Source organism: Ambystoma mexicanum, chromosome 5q (genome assembly GCF_040938575.1).
Source record: "Ambystoma mexicanum isolate Mex_15411 chromosome 5q, UKY_AmexF1_1, whole genome shotgun sequence".
Classification (NCBI taxonomy): domain Eukaryota; kingdom Metazoa; phylum Chordata; class Amphibia; order Caudata; family Ambystomatidae; genus Ambystoma; species Ambystoma mexicanum.
The window spans coordinates 582173628-582195558 of NC_090933.1; the positions used below are offsets into that span (position 1 = coordinate 582173628).

General features: G+C 42.8%; 1 protein-coding gene across 3 annotated transcripts in view; it reads right to left on the reverse strand.

Annotated features, from left to right (window-relative positions):
• RGS20 (regulator of G protein signaling 20) overlaps window positions 1–21931 on the reverse strand; it is a 620050-nt gene that overhangs the window by 233666 nt on the left and 364453 nt on the right. For all 3 annotated transcript variants that reach the window (XM_069621052.1, XM_069621051.1, XM_069621053.1), the window contains one exon: window positions 19431–19576. In XM_069621052.1, the coding sequence (XP_069477153.1) occupies window positions 19431–19573 (143 nt within the window). In that variant the 5' untranslated portion in view covers window positions 19574–19576. The remainder of the gene's footprint in view (window positions 1–19430; window positions 19577–21931) is intronic.

Sequence of the window (21931 nt, forward strand, 5' to 3'; positions counted from 1 at the left end):
TCTTGGTTATGCATTATGTTGAGGTTGCGGCTAAATCGAGGATTATTGAGATGACGGTTGATGCCAGAATGGAGCGAAATCAGGTTTTGGGTCTGGTGCTCGATACCTGCCACTGTATGTACTTCAGCATAAAACTGACGGAGAAGGTTGGCTAAAGTAGGAATTGATTATGTTTCAAAAGATTGAAAGTATCCATTTTAAAGTAGCCAATTTTTAAAGGTTTCCACAGCCCATTTGGTGGAAAATTGAGTTTTGGCTTCAGCCTTGTTTAATTTGATGGACTCTAATTAATTTCTGCCCACAGTACTATGTCTCTTATAATCAATTGCCACACTAGTAATAACAGAAGAGATACTGGGCGTTGACTTGCAGCATTGGCTGCCTTCTGTTTCAGTGCTGCTTTCATCTAGCCACTCCACCATTGTTTGAGAGCCAAACAAATTAAAGCAAATGGACAAGGGTCTGGAAAAGCTGTATCGAGGATCTGGAACTGAAGTATTTCATTGATGGCACATGAAGATCGCAGCTGGAGTATGCTGCAGCAAGCAGAAATGAAGGAAACCAGGAAGGTATGGAATGCAGCAGACAAGGAAAAGAAATGGCGCAGAACGGAAAAGAAACGTTGCGGGATGTGATGCGGGACACCAGAGGTAAGGGATTCACAGGCTAGTAACGCCTGCTTTGCAGCCAATCGCGGGCAAGTTTACATCGAAGAGAAAGCTTGCGGGGTACGAATGCCTCAAACTAACTCCAGCAGAGCTTTGCATAGCTTACTATGTATAACATAGCAGCATTTATACCATTCCACCACACATGCATCCCACCTCCTCCTAACCACCCGCTCTCCCTGCAAACCTTAGTAGCAAGTTGAGCATGTTACGAACATGTAGGGCTCTTCTCTGGATACACACCCCCTGAGTGCCCTTATCAGAAACCACGTAGAAACACACCAGCACACAGAAAATGTTTTTTTTGTTAACACTCCAGGATTTTCACCTCTCTCTCTCTCTCTCTCTCTTTCTCTCTCTCTCTCTCTTTCTCTCTCTCCCCCTTTCTCTCTCTCTCTCTCTCTCCCTCTCTCTCTCTCTCTCTCTCTCCCCCTCTCTCTCTCTCTCTCTCTCTCTCTCTCTCTCTCTCCCACTAGCCTCCCCTTCACTTCCATAACCATACACAAGGAGGCCACCAAAACGATAGAAGCTGGGCTATAGAAGAGAACTTCATGTTATGTTATGTTACATGTATTTATGCATAACATATTCCCTGGCAATTATTTCTCCCATCACAGGACAGATAACTATTTTCAGCTGAATTGAAATAAAGCTGAGGGGTATAGCAGTGGCAGATGTATTGGATTTCTTTCAGAACTTCCCATTACGTACCTTCATATGTTTAGCCAGTATACTTGGACAATGGACTTTAAAATGCACCACTGGCATTACTGTGGGTCATGCCCCACAAGACACATACTACTGTCTACAGGCTTGTCAGGACTTCAGGCCTGAGAAACTCACACATTCCATTAAAACATACATACATATAGAAGTATTTGAGGGATATAGGAAGATCCAGCAGCCACAGTGTGACACAAATATCCCCAAAGAATGCCTGGATCCTGGATCAAGTTATGGAGGATTTGGGATGAACTACTCAGCTTGCCTGAGTGGTGTGTGGGCCTCTCCAGACCTCTACTTTAGCTGGTATTTGCTATTCACTTTTGAAGTCTACATTATTTTAGTAACCTTCACGGTGTGCATCGTCAAAGATTTTGTTTCCGATCACACTTTGGCAAGCATGTTTTCCCGAGATCCTGACGTCCTTTTCCTTTAGTCTAAGCTGCTGTGGGTGAATCTTTCAATGCACTAAGTTTTAATCAGTACACTGGCTTTAGCTTTTGCATATCACTGTGATTGCTTTTGTAACATACATGAAAACATGAGATTTGCTTATTCACTACCCAGCACTGGCTCCTCAGCCTTTCACTTTTCCCAAGTATGCAGGAGGACTAAGCGTAAACTCAAAATAGAACACGTTTATACCATACCCCAATCATGACCCTGGCCTCCCTCAAGCACCACTAGCGGAATCACAACCCTTCATATATGAAATGTCACAGGATTGATGAATCACTGCACCTGGCATATATGGGAAAAACAGACAAATTGCACTCACAGTGGGTTGTGAGAGAATCACCACCATTGCAATCAGACAGATTGGGATGCACTCTGGGGAATTGTCATGGGACGACGTGTGCCATGGCCATGTCCCGCACCAGTGGGCCAGGTGCAGTACTCCAGGAGGACAATCAAGAACCAGCACCGGAATCACTTTGGAAGGAAGGGGGAGATGGGCAGGTATTGCGCATGTAAGAACTATAGGATGGGCTGCCCATGGTAAAGTTAACAACTGAAAAGGGCCAGTAAGTGCTCGAAAGCTAGGTAGACTCCCTACGTTATGCACCTGGAAGAACCTGCAAGTACAACCCGTGCTCCTCTTGTTGCAAATAGTTGGCGCATAGATTGTTGCAGCCACAAGAATTGACAGAAGAAGCCAATTACCTGAGTGGATGCACAAACAACAAATCACCACCAAATTCCTCCAGGTAAGCATAACGCACCACTCTGGTGGACACTGGCCGCAGGCATGGCTACCCGCACACATCAGAATACTGCAAGGACGATGACAAAATTCAGTCGTGCTGTTCACATAGCTCTTTGCCAACTCACACCAGACTACGCCTCAACACCTCTGACATCAGAATGCAGCGCAGACCTATGATAAAGGACTGTACAATATTGTATTGTATTGTATTGTAATATGTATTGTACAATACAATACAATACAATACAATTCATCGCCTGGGGTTCTCTAACACATACTTTGGAATGCTACTGAATTGACCTTTCACTAGTGTGTTTTTAATTTTGCAAACAAAGAAGGGAAATGGGGGCTTTAGCATCTGTACCATTTCTCATTTGTGGGTGTGTGCATTTGAAATGTACCCACCCACAGCTGAGCTTTTGGTGTTATATAATATCTCCCCTTATGTCACAAAGAAGAAATCTTGTGTTGTTTTAGCGTGGGAGATGATGGGGGTTGCTTGATGGCATCTTGAAGCAGCTTCCATGGCTGACAGCCATTCACACAAGTTATAATGCTGGCAATTTAGCATTCCAAAATCATAAAAACCTTCTCTTGTCATGCACCGACCCTCTGGAATTTGATCAGGGAATGGGCTTGGATTTCCCTGAGAATTCTCCAATTTCTCAAACGTCTCAAAGCGTGGCTTTTTCAAGACCACCTGACCAAGGACTAATCCCAATGGAAGCACAGACCGCAACTCACAGTATAGCACTACTGTTAAAATATGCCAGCCCAAATGCTGTCTACTCACATCCTGTACGGTGCTCCACTGCGCTTCAGCTAGGTTAGCACATAAAAAAATGAGAATTGTCATAGCCCTGAAAAAGAGCATGTGTTTGTGCGAAACACCTGTCAGTAGTTCAATATTTCTTTTTTCATAATGGATGAATTGCCATTATCATGATGCTGAAACATATTGGATAGTAAATAACTGTTAAAGTATATTGAAATAAGGAATGTACTTTTCAAGAACTTAACGTAGCTGCAAGAGATAACAGATTCATTTGACTAATATTTAACAGCCTAGTGTTAGCATCCCCATGCTAGAACAGCAAACAATTATATGTTGTTTAAAAGAGGAAACATATAAAGTTTTTGTATAAAGAAATTATAGATGATAATCAGAGGTAATCAAATGTAGATAAATAATAGATAATTTCTGACCTTTTTTTACTTAGCTGCAAAATTCACCATGCCCAATTAAATGAATAGTGTTTTAATTGTATGGCATTTGCACAGCTTCATGGAGTACTTTTTTCGAGCTTTGCAAGCAAATTAGTATAAATTATTAAACTTTTCTCCTGATGAAAGCAATATTTCTGTCATATTTAGGTCAGAATGCATTTTTAATCACCATATCTATTATCTGTTGTGTGTAGGCACATTTTGCCCCCCTGTTGTCAGAAGTAGCACTGAGGCTTAATTAGCGAGCGAGTGACAGGATCACAGGTGCCTGCCTTTATTCATTTCCTTTGCACATCGATATTTACAATTCTGGCCAGAGTTTAGATCCATAGGACTCTCTCTGGGTGTCCAGTACACAGCCCTTGTCATAGTTTTCAGCACACATTTGCTACTGGTCAATTCCCTAAGGCTGAAGAACAAAGGGGTTCATGTGCAATGATGTGCTCCAATTCATAGGAAATGTGCCCTATAGACTGGGAGACAAAACCAATATATATATTGAAAGACTGGAGAAAGATGGCTTTTGGTCCTCAGTAATGCTACTCTAAGGATTAAGGTGACTTCTGGTGTGAGAGGCATCCAGCCAGTACCTGACATTAGTTGACGTATGTGGACACAGGCAGAGCAAATAATACAGTTGCTCCAATAGCGAACAGTGAGACTCTTAGATTTATGTTTGGTAATTAGTATGCACATTGTGCCTCCTTAACATGAGAACAGAGAATGTTATGCCTTGACAATGTACATGTTTATAGGCCGAAACACATGTCAGTATCACTTGTTATGTTTTCCTTTTTTCTATCATATAAACCCGTAGTATACCCTCCGCCTTGGTCATACTAATTATCAAACTTAATCCTGTGTGTCTAAAAATGTTGCAATAGCATGATCGTGCTGCCTCTGGGAATTTTCTATATCTACACCTATAATCAAAACCTGATAGTGTGATCTGATGGTGCATCCAATCCTACTATATCATTAACAGCAGACTGTTTGTGGGATTCTATAAGCCAGCCAATCCAACTATATCATTACAGCAGACTGCCAGTGGGATTCTATAAGCCAGCCAATCCAACTATATCATTACAGCAGACTGTCAGTGGGATTCTATAAGCCAGCCAATCCTACTATATCATTAACAGCAGACTGTTTGTGGGATTCTATAAGCCAGCCAATCCAACTATATCATTACAGCAGACTGCCAGTGGGATTCTATAAGCCAGCCAATCCAACTATATCATTACAGCAGACTGTTTGTGGAATTCTATAAGCCAGCCAATCCAACTATATCATTACAGCAGACTGTCAGTGGGATTCTATAAGCCAGCCAATCCAACTACATCATTACAGCAGACTGTCAGTGGGATTCTATAAGCCAGCCAATCCAACTACATCATTACAGCAGACTGTCAGTGGGATTCTATAAGCCAGCCAATCCAACTATATCATTACAGCAGACTGTCAGTGGGATTCTATAAGCCAGCCAATCCTACTATATCATTACAGCAGACTGTCAGTGGGATTCTATAAACCAGACAATCCTACTATATCATTACAGCAGACTGTCAGTGGGATTCTATAAGCCAGACAATCCTACTATATCATTACAGCAGACTGTCAGTGGGATTCTATAAGCCAGACAATCCTACTATATAGTATGTGAGGGGTCAGAAATGAGTCAGACAATATTTGGATGATTTCTCAAAATACGCCATTTTATTAAATCATACATTTCATCAAACGCCTCAGTATCCGTACCCTGGTGAGGATTTACCTATCAAAAACTAAAGGAAACACTCAAAGGATAGCTGACCCTCACAATTAAGCATAAAATACACAACAAAATAAATGGCAATTCACAACAAACATCAACAATATTTCTCATATATATTCACAGTCTCTCTTTATAACCTGGGTGAGCTCCCCTTACCCAGATTTCAAGTTGGGTTCAGTTTCAATGTTCTACATAAAGAAACAAGGACATCCAGTTTTGCAGCAAAGTTGCAGCTTAATTCTTAACTGCTTCACTTTGTCAAAAGGAAGTTCTGTTATATAATATTGAATTAACGATATATCTTCTTGAAATAGTGATTTCCTCATCATCAAACAGCATCAGTGATGTTCTAGATTATGATGGTTTTCCACAACCTTAGACATGTCATAGAAGAAATGCAATTCCTTGTCAGATTTAAAAAGCACAACTTCTGGCAAGGCGAAAGAACACAGCCTCTTGGTAGCACTTCTCAAGTTTTTCTTTATAACTTTATGAATCAGAATGTATATCTTTACCAGGATGACTTCACAGCACCACTACTTCCACCCAGTGAATTCTCATAACCGGTTAACTTTGGTAAGGATTCACCATGCAGGTCTGCTCACTTGCCCCTTAGTGTTCCACATTCAACTGGGCTTCTGAAGTTAAAATCTATTGCCAACAAAAGATTTATCACAGCTTCAAGAGTCTGCAACTTAGTGACTTTGAACACATTTTCAGAAAAGACAAGATCCACTTTAGTGCCTCCCAACATTCAAAGTAAGTAAGGCACTATTCTTTTGAACAACCACTTTGTCAAAAGGGCAGCCACTCTTGTCTTTCAGCCACAACAACACTAAAGTTGGCCCTTAAGGATATAATTCTAGCTTTTCTCCTTATGGCTTTAGTAATGCGAGGGATAGCAATTTTGAGGGAACATTTACGTTCAGCAGATTTCTCCTTTTCACAACCTTGCATTTGCCTCTTTACTTTCTGCCCACCAAAGCAGCTTGATGGTATGTCTGTGGTTAGTCTCTTTTGGCTGATGTCAAAACTTGCACAACTCTTGGCTTGGGCAATGCTTGTGCACTATTGGCTAAGACAATGATTGCACCATGCTAAACTGTGAGAAAATATACTTTCGCTGTAGGCTCGGGCAATGCCTCTTATCCTCTTGGCTTGGACAATGCTTGTTCCTTCAAACTCACAATTCAATGTTCATTCCCTTAACTTTAGTGTAACATTGACTTCAACAACTTTATAAAGTACTTGTAAGTTAACCTTTACCCCAGAGTCAATTTTTTAAGTACATGCAACCAGTCTTTCATCTGTTTCAGAGAGTTTTATATTCAATTGACACGATTTAGAGTTTTTTTTACTCTAAGCGAGTGCTTCTTCTGAAAACGTCCCATTGTACGACAATCAACAGTCGGTTTCTTACTACTTTCACTCATACTCAAGTCATTCTGCTTGGCTACAGTTGCTTGCCTTTGTTCGCATGCAAGGACTCAGAATACTTGGTTACATTCACCGGCGTCTGTCTTGTTCCCATCGCAAGCTGCAGTGCTTGGACTGCTTCTGGCTTCTTTTGGGGACACATCACTCTTTGGTAACAATGTTTTAAGTCCTGCCACGCTACTAAGGAGCCCCTCTCATTCCTGAGACCCTCGGCTGCACAACCTCTTTCAGCCACAGTCTCCGGCACATTTGCTTCTGCACAATCTCTGCAATTAGGTTCACATGGGGAAAAGCAATCTTCCTCCACGCCTCCTGCTGTGCAACCTCTGCACTTCAGGTTTAGGGGGACAGGACCCTCTCAGGACAAGTAGTTGATATCTGTTTGGTCAAAGTCCCGGCATTCTTCCGTCCTACCAACTTCTTCCTGGATTTCCAACAATGTGCTTCTGCTTTGCTGCTGCTATGGCTGCGACTCTTCCAGCTCCATCTAATACTACATCTAAAGGCCTGCACTTGAGGGGGCCTTTTAATCCTCTTTGATCCCTTCAAGTATGGGTCATTAGGCTTAACAGGCTGCTTACTACTACAGCATTCACCTTCAGCCCTCTTCCTCATCCCAGTACTTAAAGGATTATGGGACTTGTAGTCCCAACTAACAGAATTAGGTTTTCTTATCTCTTCTATTTGGCAGTAAGCCATTAGAAGTGTGTGACTGTGAGGAAAACCAGCCAAGAGGGTTCCCCAGTCTTCCTGACCTGTTTCACCCCATTCATTCGGTCCCACAGAACACCACCCACAGGGTCTGGATCAGAAAACGTCTGCCCTCTCCTGGCCACATGACAAGGGTCCAGATCAGGTTTGTGGGGGTGAATCATTGCTGATTCAACACAAGTAGTAGTAAAAGTTTATTTTCAGGAATACAAACCATACCCATAAAAACAACAGGATAGACAAGATAATTAGAAATCAAAAAATAAAACGCAAACCACATTAAAACCAGTAAAACATTACAAAAGTACAGAATTAACTCTTCAAGCAGATTTCAATAAGAATGTCCTCACAGATAATGCATTCTTTAAAAAAGACAATAAAGCCCAGGCCACACAAACTGAATCCACCCATCATCGGTAATGCAGAGCAGACTCATAACAGAGAAATCCCTGTCTCTGCAAAACTGGTTTCAGCGTGTGTTCTCTAATGGGCAAAAAAGCTGGACAAAAGAATAAAACGTGTGCCAGGTCTTCTCTAGACGCATCACAAAAGATACATGATTGGTTCTCATTTCCATTGGACCAGCCTACCCCCACAGCTTTCAAATGGATACAATTAAACCGTGCCGTAGTAATAACAATTCGCTGAAAAGGATTCTGGGCCCACCAATCCAACTATATCATTAACAGCAGACTGTCAGTTGGAATCTATGAGCCAGCCATTCCAACTATATCATTAACAGCAGACTGTCAGTGGGACTCTATGAGCAGTGGCATAACACAAAATGCAGGGAGCCCCCTGGAAGCCCTGCTGAGGCCTCCCCCTAAGCTCATCAAAAATACGCAAGCCACGCAGCAGACTCTGGCGCTACGTATGCACAATGCAGCTGATGATTATGCTGCTGAAGGGGCACATTGCTCTAGGTGAAATATGTAAGCAAATGTTTTAACCAAACCTTACATCGTTCACCTAGTGTAGAAAGAAGGGGGTCAGCGTCTTTCCCTTGGCGTTCAAACATAGCAGCCACCACTGTGCATGGCCAGTCACATTATTAAGTGCATGCCAGCGTCAGAGGCAGCTTTTGATGCCCGTGGGGCTAGTCAGCCCTTGGAGTGGAGGACACTGCTAATGTTAAATGATTGAAGGTGTGAGGAAAAGGTGAATATTATTAGTGGAGGGCTATTAGCATCTCCTGTGACTTAGTTTGAGTGGCTAATCATAATGTGGGAGCCTTACATAATGTTGGGAGATTCAGGGGACATTCTTCCCCTCAGATGTTCATTAAAATCAGCACCGTTTTTGAAAAATAAAGTGTTACAAATCCATACTATTTGGTTCTCTGGGGTAACATGAACAGAATCAGGAAAATACCATGGGGCCTCATTCTAAGTTTGCCGGTCCGGAAACAAGAGTGCCGGTAAGCTCACCGGCATCCTTGTTTCCGGATCAGCAAACTCTGAGTTTGCCTGGTGCGGCCGCTCTTCCCGACAGGTCTGACCCTGCCTGGCGCAGCGGCCATGGTAGGCAGACCAGTCAAGGAAGCACTGGCACCGTCAGCATTGCCATTGTAAGTCCCCTTCATGTAGCTGTACCCGCAATATAGGCCAACATTTCTACTGTAAATCACTTCAAAAAGCTAAGCCCTTTATATATGCCAGGATTCTGAGTGTAAATCACTTTGATGTTGGTGCCACATTCTGCGCCAGTATGGCCACTGGAACTCTCTTTCATGAATCTGCAACGACAATCTATTCCAGATTTCCCAATATAGCAATGGTGCTTTTGCAAACACAAAATAAGCTTGCATTGTCACTATCAAGTTGCTTTCATGAATCTGTGTCCAGAACCTATGGCAGTATAGTCACTTTATACCACAATCAGGAAGCTTCAGCCACAATCTATACCTAAACTCCCAATATAGAACTTTGATTTGATGACATGGCACACATATAGTAAGCCAGCATCATCACTATAAATAGCGTAAACGATGCAGCCTCTACTGCCAAACACATGCATGTACCACTCTTGCACACACCCACATACGGTCTCTCTCTCTCTCTCTCTCTCTCTCTCTCTCTCTCTCTCTCTCTCTTTATCTCTCCCTCTCACTTTCTCACTTTCTCTCTTTCTCTCTCTCTCTCTCTCTCTCTCTCTCTCTCTCTCTTTATCTCTCCCTCTCACTTTCTCTCTTTCTCTATCTCTCTCTCTCTGACACACACACACACAAACTTCAATACATTCACGATTGCATGCATGCAAACACTTTCCCTGTTTCAACTTATTTTCAAGTTCACACTCTGGTGGTCTTTTCTCGGACTGGGTGGGGCAATGACAGTGCTCTGGAACAAGCTTGCATCAGGCGGGCACCAGCGTGGTTACCTAGCAACCAGCAGAACATGGCACATGACTGCTGTAGGGCCAGAGTGGCATGCAGTTCACATCTGCTCACCTTTTTTTTTAAAGGCAGTGCATTGCTGCCAGTTTAGCGCCCACGAGAAGCAGTTGGAGGGGGATTCATCAGACATGGGGCAGGGGTCCAACAGGCGGCACTGCCACCCCCACCCCACCCCACCAGGTTCTGGTGTTGTCAGACGTGTGCTTGATTTTGGACAGGAGTCCTCCTCAGGGGGTTCTATGCTGTCCCGGGGAGGCTTGGTGATGTCATCCTGCAATCTCTGAATGCACAGAGCTGGCTTAGAACACATGCAGGCCACTTCTACTACCCGAACCCCACACGAAGACGGCTGTAACTGCAAAGAAAAATCCGAAATAATGGTCCCCTTCGTTTAGAATGTTTACTGCTTCCATGCACTGTGTCAACCCAACCTAAGAGTATTTCATCAACAAAAGGATAAAAGGCTGAAGCTGTCATCATAGAAATGTACTGAGTTCTGTGATATGCATTTGGCCCAAACAGCAAGTGCCCAGATAGTGTCCCCGCACACATTCACAAAGGCCAGGGATATACATCTGCCTAGTTATTTCTGCATATTTTGTGGCTCTAGAAGCACAATTCGTGAAATGCCCCATTTTCACACCTAACATTGACATACTGGCGCTGTTACCGTTAGCGAAGGTCTATAAAAAATAGTTTGCACAGTTTTAAGTTAACCTACCTAACAGTATTGTTTGCTCTTATGTTTCGGGTTTTTGTTTAAAAGGGAAACATACTGGTTTTTGCTAGTTATAATTTTCCATAATAGTGCTTTATACTGGCCTTGTCTGCTTCTATGTTCTGCAAAATGTAATATTGTCAGACAATTGTGCTCATTTTGTGACGTGATAAGGACGAGAGGCTGAACAAGCCGAGATTCGAATCTGTGATCTGCAGTTCACATATATACTTCTGCAATAGGCGCTCAACAGGCTGAGCTATCTTGTTCTGCCTGTTCAGTTGTTTGTATAATTATTATGTTTACAGGACTCCGTAAACCCCGTAGACTCCTCGGAATGAACAGAGGCCCAAACATGTTTTAGCTGGTGTTATGTTTTAGGAGAATAACATGTCAGGGCACGCAGTGTCTGGCTGGGCCCAGAGCAGGGACGTTATTTCACCAAAATGCCAAGGGTTGGGTAAGTGACGTCACACGTCCCTTGACCTGTGATGATATCACAGGAAGTTATGTCATTTGACCCCACCCTGAAGTGACATGAGAAGTGATGGAACATGACTTTTCACACCTTGACAAAACAAGAAGTGGCATCACATAGGATTGTTCCTAAGTACACTACGAAAAACATGGTTGTGATATCACTATAATGTGATATATATTTCATACAAGAATCGATCTCCAAATGTATCATTAATACCATTGTGTATAAGCCCATGTTACCAAATTACTGTGAATGCAAGCAGACATCTAATGCCAAATGATAATGATGTGTTATTACACAGCACTTAAGCTTAAGCCCTTTATTGAGAACAAACATGCATACAATATCACCCAACCTGTGCTGGTACTCATCTATCAACCTCAGAAGGATGAAAGGCCGAGTTGGCCTTGCCGGGATTCGAACCTGCAGATCAGACACACATTGCAGCAGCGAGCGTCAACCCACTGATCTATCTTGAGCAATTACATGTCAGAATGTTCTCAAAGTCCGAAAGCAAATTACACTCTGTAGTTAAACTCGTAACTGAGATTTAACAACACACCAGTTCATCTGCAGCTCGGGTGCAAAGGTGGCCACATGTCAAGCCTGCGTGGATCTACTTTTCAGGCTTCAGAGGTTGGAAAAATACATACCATTGGGAGGGTTGTGTGTTAAAGAATTTAGAGTAGCGCAGGAAAAGCAGCACACTCACACGGCATCCCGTGCTCTGAGCACTCCTTACCTCATACATACAAACAAACCTCCTGAACAGCATGCCAGGGAGATAGGAAAGATAGGCACATTACAGCAAAGCATTCATTGTGGCACAATGAAATCAAGGGCCACTTTATGTGCTATGGTCAAACATTTCTACACTGTACACAAGCTTTTAGGCACAAGGATTTTGTCAAGTGACCAAGGACACCGAGATGGAATGTCTTGTGAGGATTGTAACAGAGACAATGGCAGAAAAAAACATACTATAAATGCAACTTGTGAAAAGCAAAATACATAGTCCGAAATGGATGCTTATTCTACTCTAAATGCTTTTTTGAGGTTTTTGTCTGCATTGTGAACTTGAGGTGTTTAAGAACAGACTAAATCAGCAACTCGCCCCCTGAAGTGTGCCTGAAATAAACCTTTAATGAGTCTAGCGATTTCTACAGAAATCCAGAAAGACAACATATTTTGTATTCCTATTCTTTCTTAGAGTCACTGCTGAAAGTGGTACACTTGTGGAAGTACCTGTTTTTTTTAAAGAGGCCTGAACAAGAAAACCAGCCACTCTAGAAGCAAAGAGCCACATGGCGCTGGCCACAGCCCAGGAGCTTCCATTTAACCAGAGGGGCATAGCTGGCCTTTAAATTAAGGTGGTGTCTGCCAACACAGCACAAGTTAAGCAAAAGGCAGGATTAGTCTATTTGCACAAACGCACAAGAGAATCTTGTGAGCAATATTTTTAGTATACATGAGTTAGCTTATTTATGGAAAAATATTGGTTCTTATTTCTTGATGGAGAGTTGACAACAGAGCTCCAAGGGAAGGTCATGGTGAGGTACTTCATTTATTTGCCCCATCATGACTGAAAGAAAGCTTGTAAGCAGCAGGCATAGCAGAGATGTTCAAACTGACATGTGCAGAGGAGACACAGTTTAAAAGCCAAATGTTTAAAGTAATTCACTGAAATAGGGAGCTTGGAAGCTTTGTATGGCTTTTGGGAGGGTGGTGACGTGGAACCCTATCCAATCCTGACAAAGCGTTCACAGCATATTGATAAAAAACCCGTATTTAGCACTTAAACCACCCTCGCTCCCCATCACGATGTTCAGAGGTTTTTAAAATATATACTTCCCTTTGGTTACGGCACTTTGGTCTCTCCAATGGTATGAGGGAGTGATTGGTACTATCACAATGTTCTCTCACGGTCTTCCCGCCTCTGCAACAGGCTAGCCCTCCACCAGAATCAGGGCCGAAAAGCAGAGTGGACAGAATGAAAGCTGCAGCAACTGCCCACAGGGCAGAGCGCGCTCACATCATTGTGTTCTTGCCTACACAGGTCTCTTGCCAAAGCTCTGCCAGCCTAATAGAGGAGAGGATGTCACATGGCATGACGTCACTGACAGCCCGCCCGACTCCGAGGAGAGGTGCATTGAAATGGCCGCAATTCATTAGAGGCACAGACTAGTTCTTTGCTCTAATTCTATCAGCGACGAATTGTGTACGGTCCGGATTTTGATTTAGGTGTATTCTAATGAGGCCTCCATACTTATATTTACTTTGACAACAGATCAAAATTAAGAGACGATGAAAGAGGATAACTAAGTCTATCCACCACACAGACTCATTTAAGCCCTTTATATTTTTGGTTATTTTGTTATGTTATCTTATGTTAATGGCATTTGTCGAGCGCACGTACACCCAAGGGCATCATGGCGTTAAGAGAGACGGTAACGAGTAGGTTCCAGGGCGCCGTTATTAAAAAAGCAACATCTTCAGGTTCTGCCGGAATGTAGGGTGGTCGGTAGTCTCCCGCAGGGAAAGAGGTAAATTGTGCCACATTTTTGCGGCCGCAACCGAAAAAGCGCAACCGCCTTTGCGGACCAACCTGAAACGGGGCACCACCACACGAAGTGCCGCTTGGGAACGGAGGGCACGAGTGGGCAGGTATCGGGGGAATTTAGCTTGCAGGAACTCCGCTCCATTACCATAGAAGGCTCTATGCACTATGCACATGGATTTTAACATTGTTAACGTTTTTCAAAAGTAAATAATGAATTACTAATTTCTTTTACTATCTTCTATTTTCTCTCTTTTTTTTGTTAAACTTTATTTAGGTAACAGGGGGACAGGTTGCATTGACGTTATTTTTTTTTTACAATAGTACATTTATCAATTTTCTTGCAGCTGTATCTTACATTTATACTTTCAATTATACAGTTGTATTACATCACACGTTACAGCTGTGTCTCTTTTAAATAGTCTTGGAAAGGTCCCCAGATATCTTTGGGTCTACTCCTTGCCGTCACTGTCCCAGCATAACCCTCCTCTCTTTTGTGTACATAAGTTAATTCTCTTAACCAATCATGTTTTGTTGGGATTAATTTGGATTTCCATTGTTGCAATATACATTTCTTCGCTATTACACATCCCATATTAAACAGTCTACGGATTTTGAGATTGACCTTTCCGATATCTCCCAACAGGTATTTAAGGGGGAGTAGGGTAGGGGGATCTCTGTCATTGGGTGGAGTGCCGCAGCTACTTCACTCCAGAATGGTATCACTTTGGGGTGACTCCAGAACATATGAATCATGTCTGCTCCCTCTGCCCTGGATTTCATACATGTGTCTGATATGTCTCGAGAGAATCATGCCACCTTCACAGGAGTGTAATGAAGCATATTCAATACTTTAAACTTTATGATTTCCAGGCGGGCACTAAGCGAGACATCCCTGGTTAGGGCGCAGAATTTTCCCCATTTAGTTTCGTCTATGGTCGTTGCAGTGTCCCTCTCCCATTTTCCCTTTACTGTGCCGCGTTGTACCTTGCTGTCCTGTATCAGCCCATATAGCCTTGAGATCTGCTCCCTCCGGTTCTCTCCCAGCACTATCACCTCTATACACTCTGAGGGCTGCGGTTCCTTGGGAAACAAAGGCCATCTCTTCCACACAGCTACGTGAATTCTAAAATATTGCACATTTTTGATTGGATTATCTCACAGTTTTGCCTTGCATTCTTCTTCAGTTACGAATTTGCCTTCTGGGTATAGATCTCCCAGCTTCATTTCCTTCCCTGGATCCCAAGAGATCTGGACATCTTTGTGAAACATTGGGGGGAGGCCTGGACCGTTCCATAGGGGCATTTTATTACTGTATTGAAAGGTTATGTCTAAGCGCTTAAATATATGGTGCCACGCATATACTGTTGTGCGTATGGATCAAATGTATGTGTATCTATATAATGGTAATTTAATATGACCGATTTGAGGTCTGTCAGGGCCGCGCCACAACGCTGTAGAGCTTGGTGTCGTGAAGTGGCACCCAGTTGCTACCAGTATCCTGCATAATGAGTCTATACCACCAGATAGTACAGTTCGAAATCCGGGGCAGCTAGTCCTCCCCGGTCGTATGGTTCGGTTAGTGTTTCCCAGCTCGCCCGGGCTGTTCCACCTTCCCAGACAAATTGTGTTGCCAATTATCTGAGATTTACAAAGTATTTATGCCCCAGCCATATTGGGATTGTGTTGAAGTAATTTAGCAGTTTTGGGCACAACTATCATCTTGAGTAGTGCAACCATACCGTACAGTAAAATCAAGTATGGCTTACAATCTGCAATCAATCGAAAACATGTAAATCAGTTGTGCGTCAAATTTCAGAACAAGAAAATATGCAGACAAAGATATGCACACGTTGACTAAAGTGCAAAATGAATATTATACAGCTCAACTTGCAACAACCAAATATATACATTGAAAATAAAAATGTATATATGAAGGGTTGTTATTCCCCAGCCACAAAACCTCAAATATAGAACCCATGGTACCAGAGAGTGTAGGATCTGTGGAGGTCATCATGGAAGTTAAGCCGTTCATTTTAATTCACTGGCTGTAAAAGTGTTTCCATTCTACAGATATATTTAAACCTGTTCTGACAGTGTCTAGTTTATGGACTAACTGTTGCTCGAGTCTCATCAGAGCTTTATCCCTGTCCCCTCCTCTTTTTTGTGGAGTTTGTCCGGTACCTTGGTTGACCATTTCAGTCGACTTGGACACACAAATGATGATATTTCCTGGACCATTATACATCGACTTACTCCACAAAAAAGAGCACTAAATGGTAATGTCAAGCAATGTGATATCTGTTGATGTTTACTCTTTCCTTCGCCTGTTAGTCTGCTTTCTCATTTATAACCTAAAAGGAAGCACTCCATTTTTTATGTACATTATAAATTGGCCCACTGGGTGAAACTGATGGCCATGCAGTTGGCACAGTTCCTGTTTGAATTCACCCTTACTAACACACTTGCCATATGGATGCTGTGGTTAATCAAATAACTGACTTTCAATACAAATTGTTGAAATTACATTTAGAAGCAGTGCCATTTTTGAGAAGCGCTTGCATGTAGGGATATATCTGGGTTTTGCAATTGATCAATCAGATTGCTTTTCTGTGACTTTCTATGTAAAACCAATTTGCTGAAAAACACAATGAATCAAAAATATTGCTCTAAATGTTTTCCAGTGACATGAGAAGGAATGTGCACCTTATCTTTGCCCTAGAACCTTTGTTTTTCCGAAAATGCTTCTGAACTCTCGTCTTTAAAAAAATCATTGGACCCTAAATTGCTTGGACCCATCCACTAATCTCTGCTATATCTCTGTATTGATTCTACGCCATGTAAGGAGTAGTGATGAACCAATAGCAGACGAACAAGTAAAGCATTCTTTCCCAGATTTCCTCCAGTTAGATTGCTTTCTTGGTCATGGAGCAGTAATAACATTAATGGATTTCTGGTGCTGCCATCTCCAGGTTCCACAAGTTAGATTTTCCTTTTCTCAAAGAGCACTTGGTTTTGCAGGGGTATGTATCAGGGATAGCAATGGAGTCCTTGTTTGTTCTTCTGCATTAATATATTCGAAGATGGCCGTCTGGGGCAGCTGATAAGCAGTGTTTGGCTCCCAACAAAAAAACCTATAAATAAGTAAATAAAAGGAAGACTGGTCAAGCCTTTTGTCACTAAGAATGTTCAGTCTACAGGCTCTTCTGGAAGTCCTCTGACACTTTAATTTGCTGCTGAATATGACTTGTCGAATAATCTAGGCATTGCAGAATCCTACAAGCAGCAGTCACTGCATCAGTGATCTGCCTACTCTGGAATCTTGGATGCAAGACTGTAGTCTGAAACACTTTCATGATAGCTGTGCCCATTTACAATGTCATTCTCACTGACCTTTGAACCTGTTTCCTACAAGTTTTGCTGGCTATACATAACTCTGTGCAGAGGGTGCATTAAGCTGGTGTTCCACTCTACAGACTGAAATGGGAGAGGTGCTGATGTTTGGATGGCTTCCATCAACTCAAGGAATTTTGAGTTCCTTCCACTTCACGCTCACACTGTTCTCGAGTTATTCAGATACACTCTTCCTCTTAAGATAGGGTCAACAGGGATAGAAAAGAATGATTCCTTGCATTAGCTGCACAATCCACGGAGGATAGAATCCCTTCCTAATCCAGACCATATACTACAAGACAAATGCATACACGCGCATGGATCATAAATGATCTATCATATCAAATCATGCAGACATAATAGGAGTATTGCTTAACAGCCCACAGTATTTCTCTGAACTTCTTTACTTAGCCATAGGATTCGAAATGTACCCAAATTACCTCATTCTTGACATGCTGAAAGAGCTTGACTGCTTCCAGGTCCATGGGTTGTTCTTCTTATGAGAGTCATCGCTAGGGGGCTGCTTTTGGTTGTAGGCCTGGATTGAAGCTCAGGGCCTACAACCAAAAGACTAGTTAGTCCTGACAGTCCCGACATTAGCGTAGCCCCGGATCTTTTCGAAACTTATGAATGCCCCTGCTTCTTATGCCTGATTTTCATTATCAACCACATACAGGGTAGCTTCTCAGATCAGCAAACATGGCAGCCATAATTGCTAGTGGATTCCAACTTAGAAAACACGGGCACAGTCCACAGGAAACCAGCATCTGCACCGGGATTAGACTTCAGGTTCCCGGTTATAAGCTTCATATTCTGAGTGCGTTGCAGGAAGCCCAGAAAGGACTTCCCAGACTGTGCATGAATCGAACAAGAATGGGGCAGAAACGCAAAAAGTCTTTTCCCACTGCTCTCTGTCATTCCGCGGCATCCAGAATGAGGGGCAAAGTGTCATGCTAGTGGTTGAGCGCTATGAGAACATGCCCCTGGTCACTTGAGAAGCCTTACCTGGTTTCTGGGAGAGGATCCTACTGATTTTTAAGTTCTAGGTCTAGTTCTTAAACTGTAGGATTGAATGGAGTGTAGTGCAATACATGAAATGAATGTACAAAGGTGGAACAATGCTTATGCTTTTGAATACCTGCAGGCGTCTTCATCACGTTCATTAACACATTGAAGGGGGAGAAGAAGCAGAAATTGACAATATTTAGTTGCCAGAAGACATTCAGGACATAGCTAGTGTGAAGAAGTGATTCAGAATTAAATCAGTCATGGAATGCAACCTAATAAAGCACAAGTGCACAATATCTGTTTCAGAGCATTACCTTCACCGTTAGAATTAAGCATGGCACATATTCCAAAACAAAAGGGCTCTCTGCAGTCGATTGTGAGACATTTTGTGCCCAAAGTGAAAAAGGTGCAAACATTCATAGGGGTTTTGTCGACCACATATAACGTTTAAGAGCCGACTGGCATCCTATTGCCAGCTCAAGACCCTATTCCAAGAAGTGATCTCAAAGCGCAAGAGGTTGAAAGTATCCCTTGACATCCCCACAGACACTGCTGTCAGATGTCAATACAGATGAACTCTCTCGGCAGTCAGGTGCATACAACTGCCCTCAAAACATGCCTGATTAAAAAAGGAGTTTGAGGGGCGCGTGGAGTTCCCTTATCTGCTTTGTCTCTGGACTAGTTATCTACTTGCATCTACTTTCTTGAACCAGTTGCGCCTTTGTACAGTTAAGCCCGTTTTGAGTGTGATACAAATACCCAAATCAAATCAAATCAAATCAAATCAAATCAGAGTAAAAACGACATGCCATTTTCCTTTGGTTGTAGACTTGTATAGACTGCCAGGGGCTGCATTACAAGTGGCCACATGGTGCATGGCAAATATATTTTCAGTTTGTATAAGGCTAGAGCAGTGGTTCTGAGACCACGTAGCCAACAAGATGGACATTTATAAACAATAACATGTTCAGCTCCTTGAGCCGCTTTATGATCATGGATTGCTAAGGTTTCACTAGCCTGATAAAAGAAGCTGTATTACAGGGGGATGTTGTGGGATACGTCAGGGTGTCCCACTAAAAAGTGGTTGCTCTGGAAGGCTCTCAGTGTTAATCAAAGGGCTTAGAGACTCACCACGAACAACTACAGCAGCAGCACCAGCAGAAGCAGCAGGCATTGGATCCTCGGTTCAGTCCCTGCTGGGCCTGCGCGGAGCCCGACGTCTCCTGATACACCGACATCTGCCGCTTCCGCATCTCCATACGCTCTGATCCCATAGACTGCACAGAAGAAAAGCAGATACAATGTTGTAAACATTCAACGTGTCCACGTATGAAGAGGAGTGCTAGCGCGAATACGTGAGCAGCGCAGTCCATGCAGCATATTCTTAATAAGGTTTTTCTACACTGGGATTTGTCATTTTAGGTGCAGGTTTCTTGTGTGTTTACTGCTAAAGGCTCATGCTAAAGGTGGCTTGGTGTTATCCCCTTTACCGCCTTGTTACATATGTGATTATTGCAAGAAAGGTCCTTTGTGAAGAATTGCAATTGAAAGGTAACACATGGCACAGATTGTACCTCCAAATTGTAACATACCAGTTGAAGAACAACCCCTTGCAAATCAAATACACTTAAGAAGGTCATCATTTCAAAAAATCTTATTGAAATAACGAGAAGCACATAACCATGGAGGTAATCAGCTTTGAAAATGGTAAACCAGTCATGATTCACCATACATGCATTATATATGTATATTTTGCAGGGTCCACTATGAATATGCTCTATTTATGGTTAAGTTGGACTCCACATGGGTAGAAACTTTTTGAGTGATCTATAACTTTGGCGCTGTTCTATGAATCTTCAACAACATTTTTTTTATACAAATATATATACCTGTCTGAATGTTTTGGGAAATCTTTTGTGCAGTTTCATCAAAGCAGTGGGAGCACAGTTGATATCACCTACAGCCCAAAGTGCTGGATGAATTTGCAGCAAACCTTTGCAATCACCTCGCATCTGATATGATTTGAGATCCTTTTGTGGTTTGGAGCAAATGCATCCAGAGTTTCTTTTATATAAAATGATCCCGAAAATTGTTAAAAGCAGATTAAGGCTGTCGAGATTCACCTCGTACAATCTTGGATCCCACATACCACTATTTGGTCACTTGATGTCCTCTACATGGTTCTGTGTTCATGGGCACTTTTCAGAGGAACCACAGATCCAGGTCTGAATAGCAATGAAGTGACTAGCAGAACAGCTCGTTGAAAGAGAGCCAATCAGGTTGGTGTTGGCCACTTCATAACACATAGTAGCCTCTGGCTATGGCCACATGTCATGGGCAGGTGATACTATTGGTGCCTGGGGGCATACCATTGCCTTAAGGGCACAGGCCATGGCCACAGCTAGTGGCCACTCAGGGGACAAGTGGGCCATGCCCAATGTCCACTATGGATTATTTTCGGGGGGTCCGGGGCATGGCCAGAGTCACCACTGGCCAAGGCTGCAGGTCATAGCCATTGGCCCCTTGGCTGGGGGGCTACATGGTCAATGGACAGTTTGCTTGGGTCAGGAGGACTCATGACATTTCTGAAGGCCAGGGTTACCACTGGCCATGGCTTTTGTCACTATGGGTGAGCTAGGGGAACCCAGGTGGGGCCAAGGTCCTCCCTCTTGCACATTTCTCAATGGGCATGTGCGTAGACCATGACCGGTTGTTTGATGGGGTGGATCAGTGGTTTACCGGGGTGTGGCCAAAGCCAAAGGCACAGCCCTGATCAAAGTCACCTGAGGACATCACCAAAGTCAATGACCAATGGGATTATCAGGTGGTTCAGGGGTTATCAGTGAAGGGTGAAAATCCATGCCCCGATGGACATGGCCGCAGGCTATGCCCAGTCGACCAATCAGGTGGATCAGACTTCAGCTCTGTCATGCTCAAAAAAGCCATTGGAAATAGCTGGCAAAGTACCCACGGGGCATGGTTGCAGGCTGGTAGGATACAGTATATGTTATCATTGAAATGTGGTCAAAAAGTATTGGTCAAATTGATGTTATGGTTGCAATCCACACAACCAAATGCCAGTTATTTTTTTAAAAGGAACCATAACTGCACCACTGCCATTGTAACAACTATATATTGTGAATATACATACATGTATTAATGTATACATATATATTATTCAATGAAAACAACTTTAATGGTAACACAGTTAAGGTGAAACAATTCAATGTACCAAAACCCTTGAAATTCAGTGGCAGAAACCTTAGTTGAAGTGAGCTTAAGTTGCTGATTTAATGCAACAAAACCCCTGAAATTCGGCAGATGTTGGAAGCAATTAGCCCCCATTGCACAGCCGCTAAGCTCACTAATGACATCACAAATTACAGTACTGTTGACATCACATGTGACATCACTTATGAACTTCATCACTTACAACACTGGTAACGAGAGCTCAGTTAGGACACTTCAGATGACATCAGCCCACCAATACCCTTGCTACCACTTGTCTATTCTAATGTTCCTATCCTGAGAATATTTTGTAATTTCTGTTTCACCTCCCACTTTTTGAACTTTGATCCTTGTAAGGTGCCTGAGACACTCTGGGTAGGGCCAGCGCAGAACTAAATTTCAAA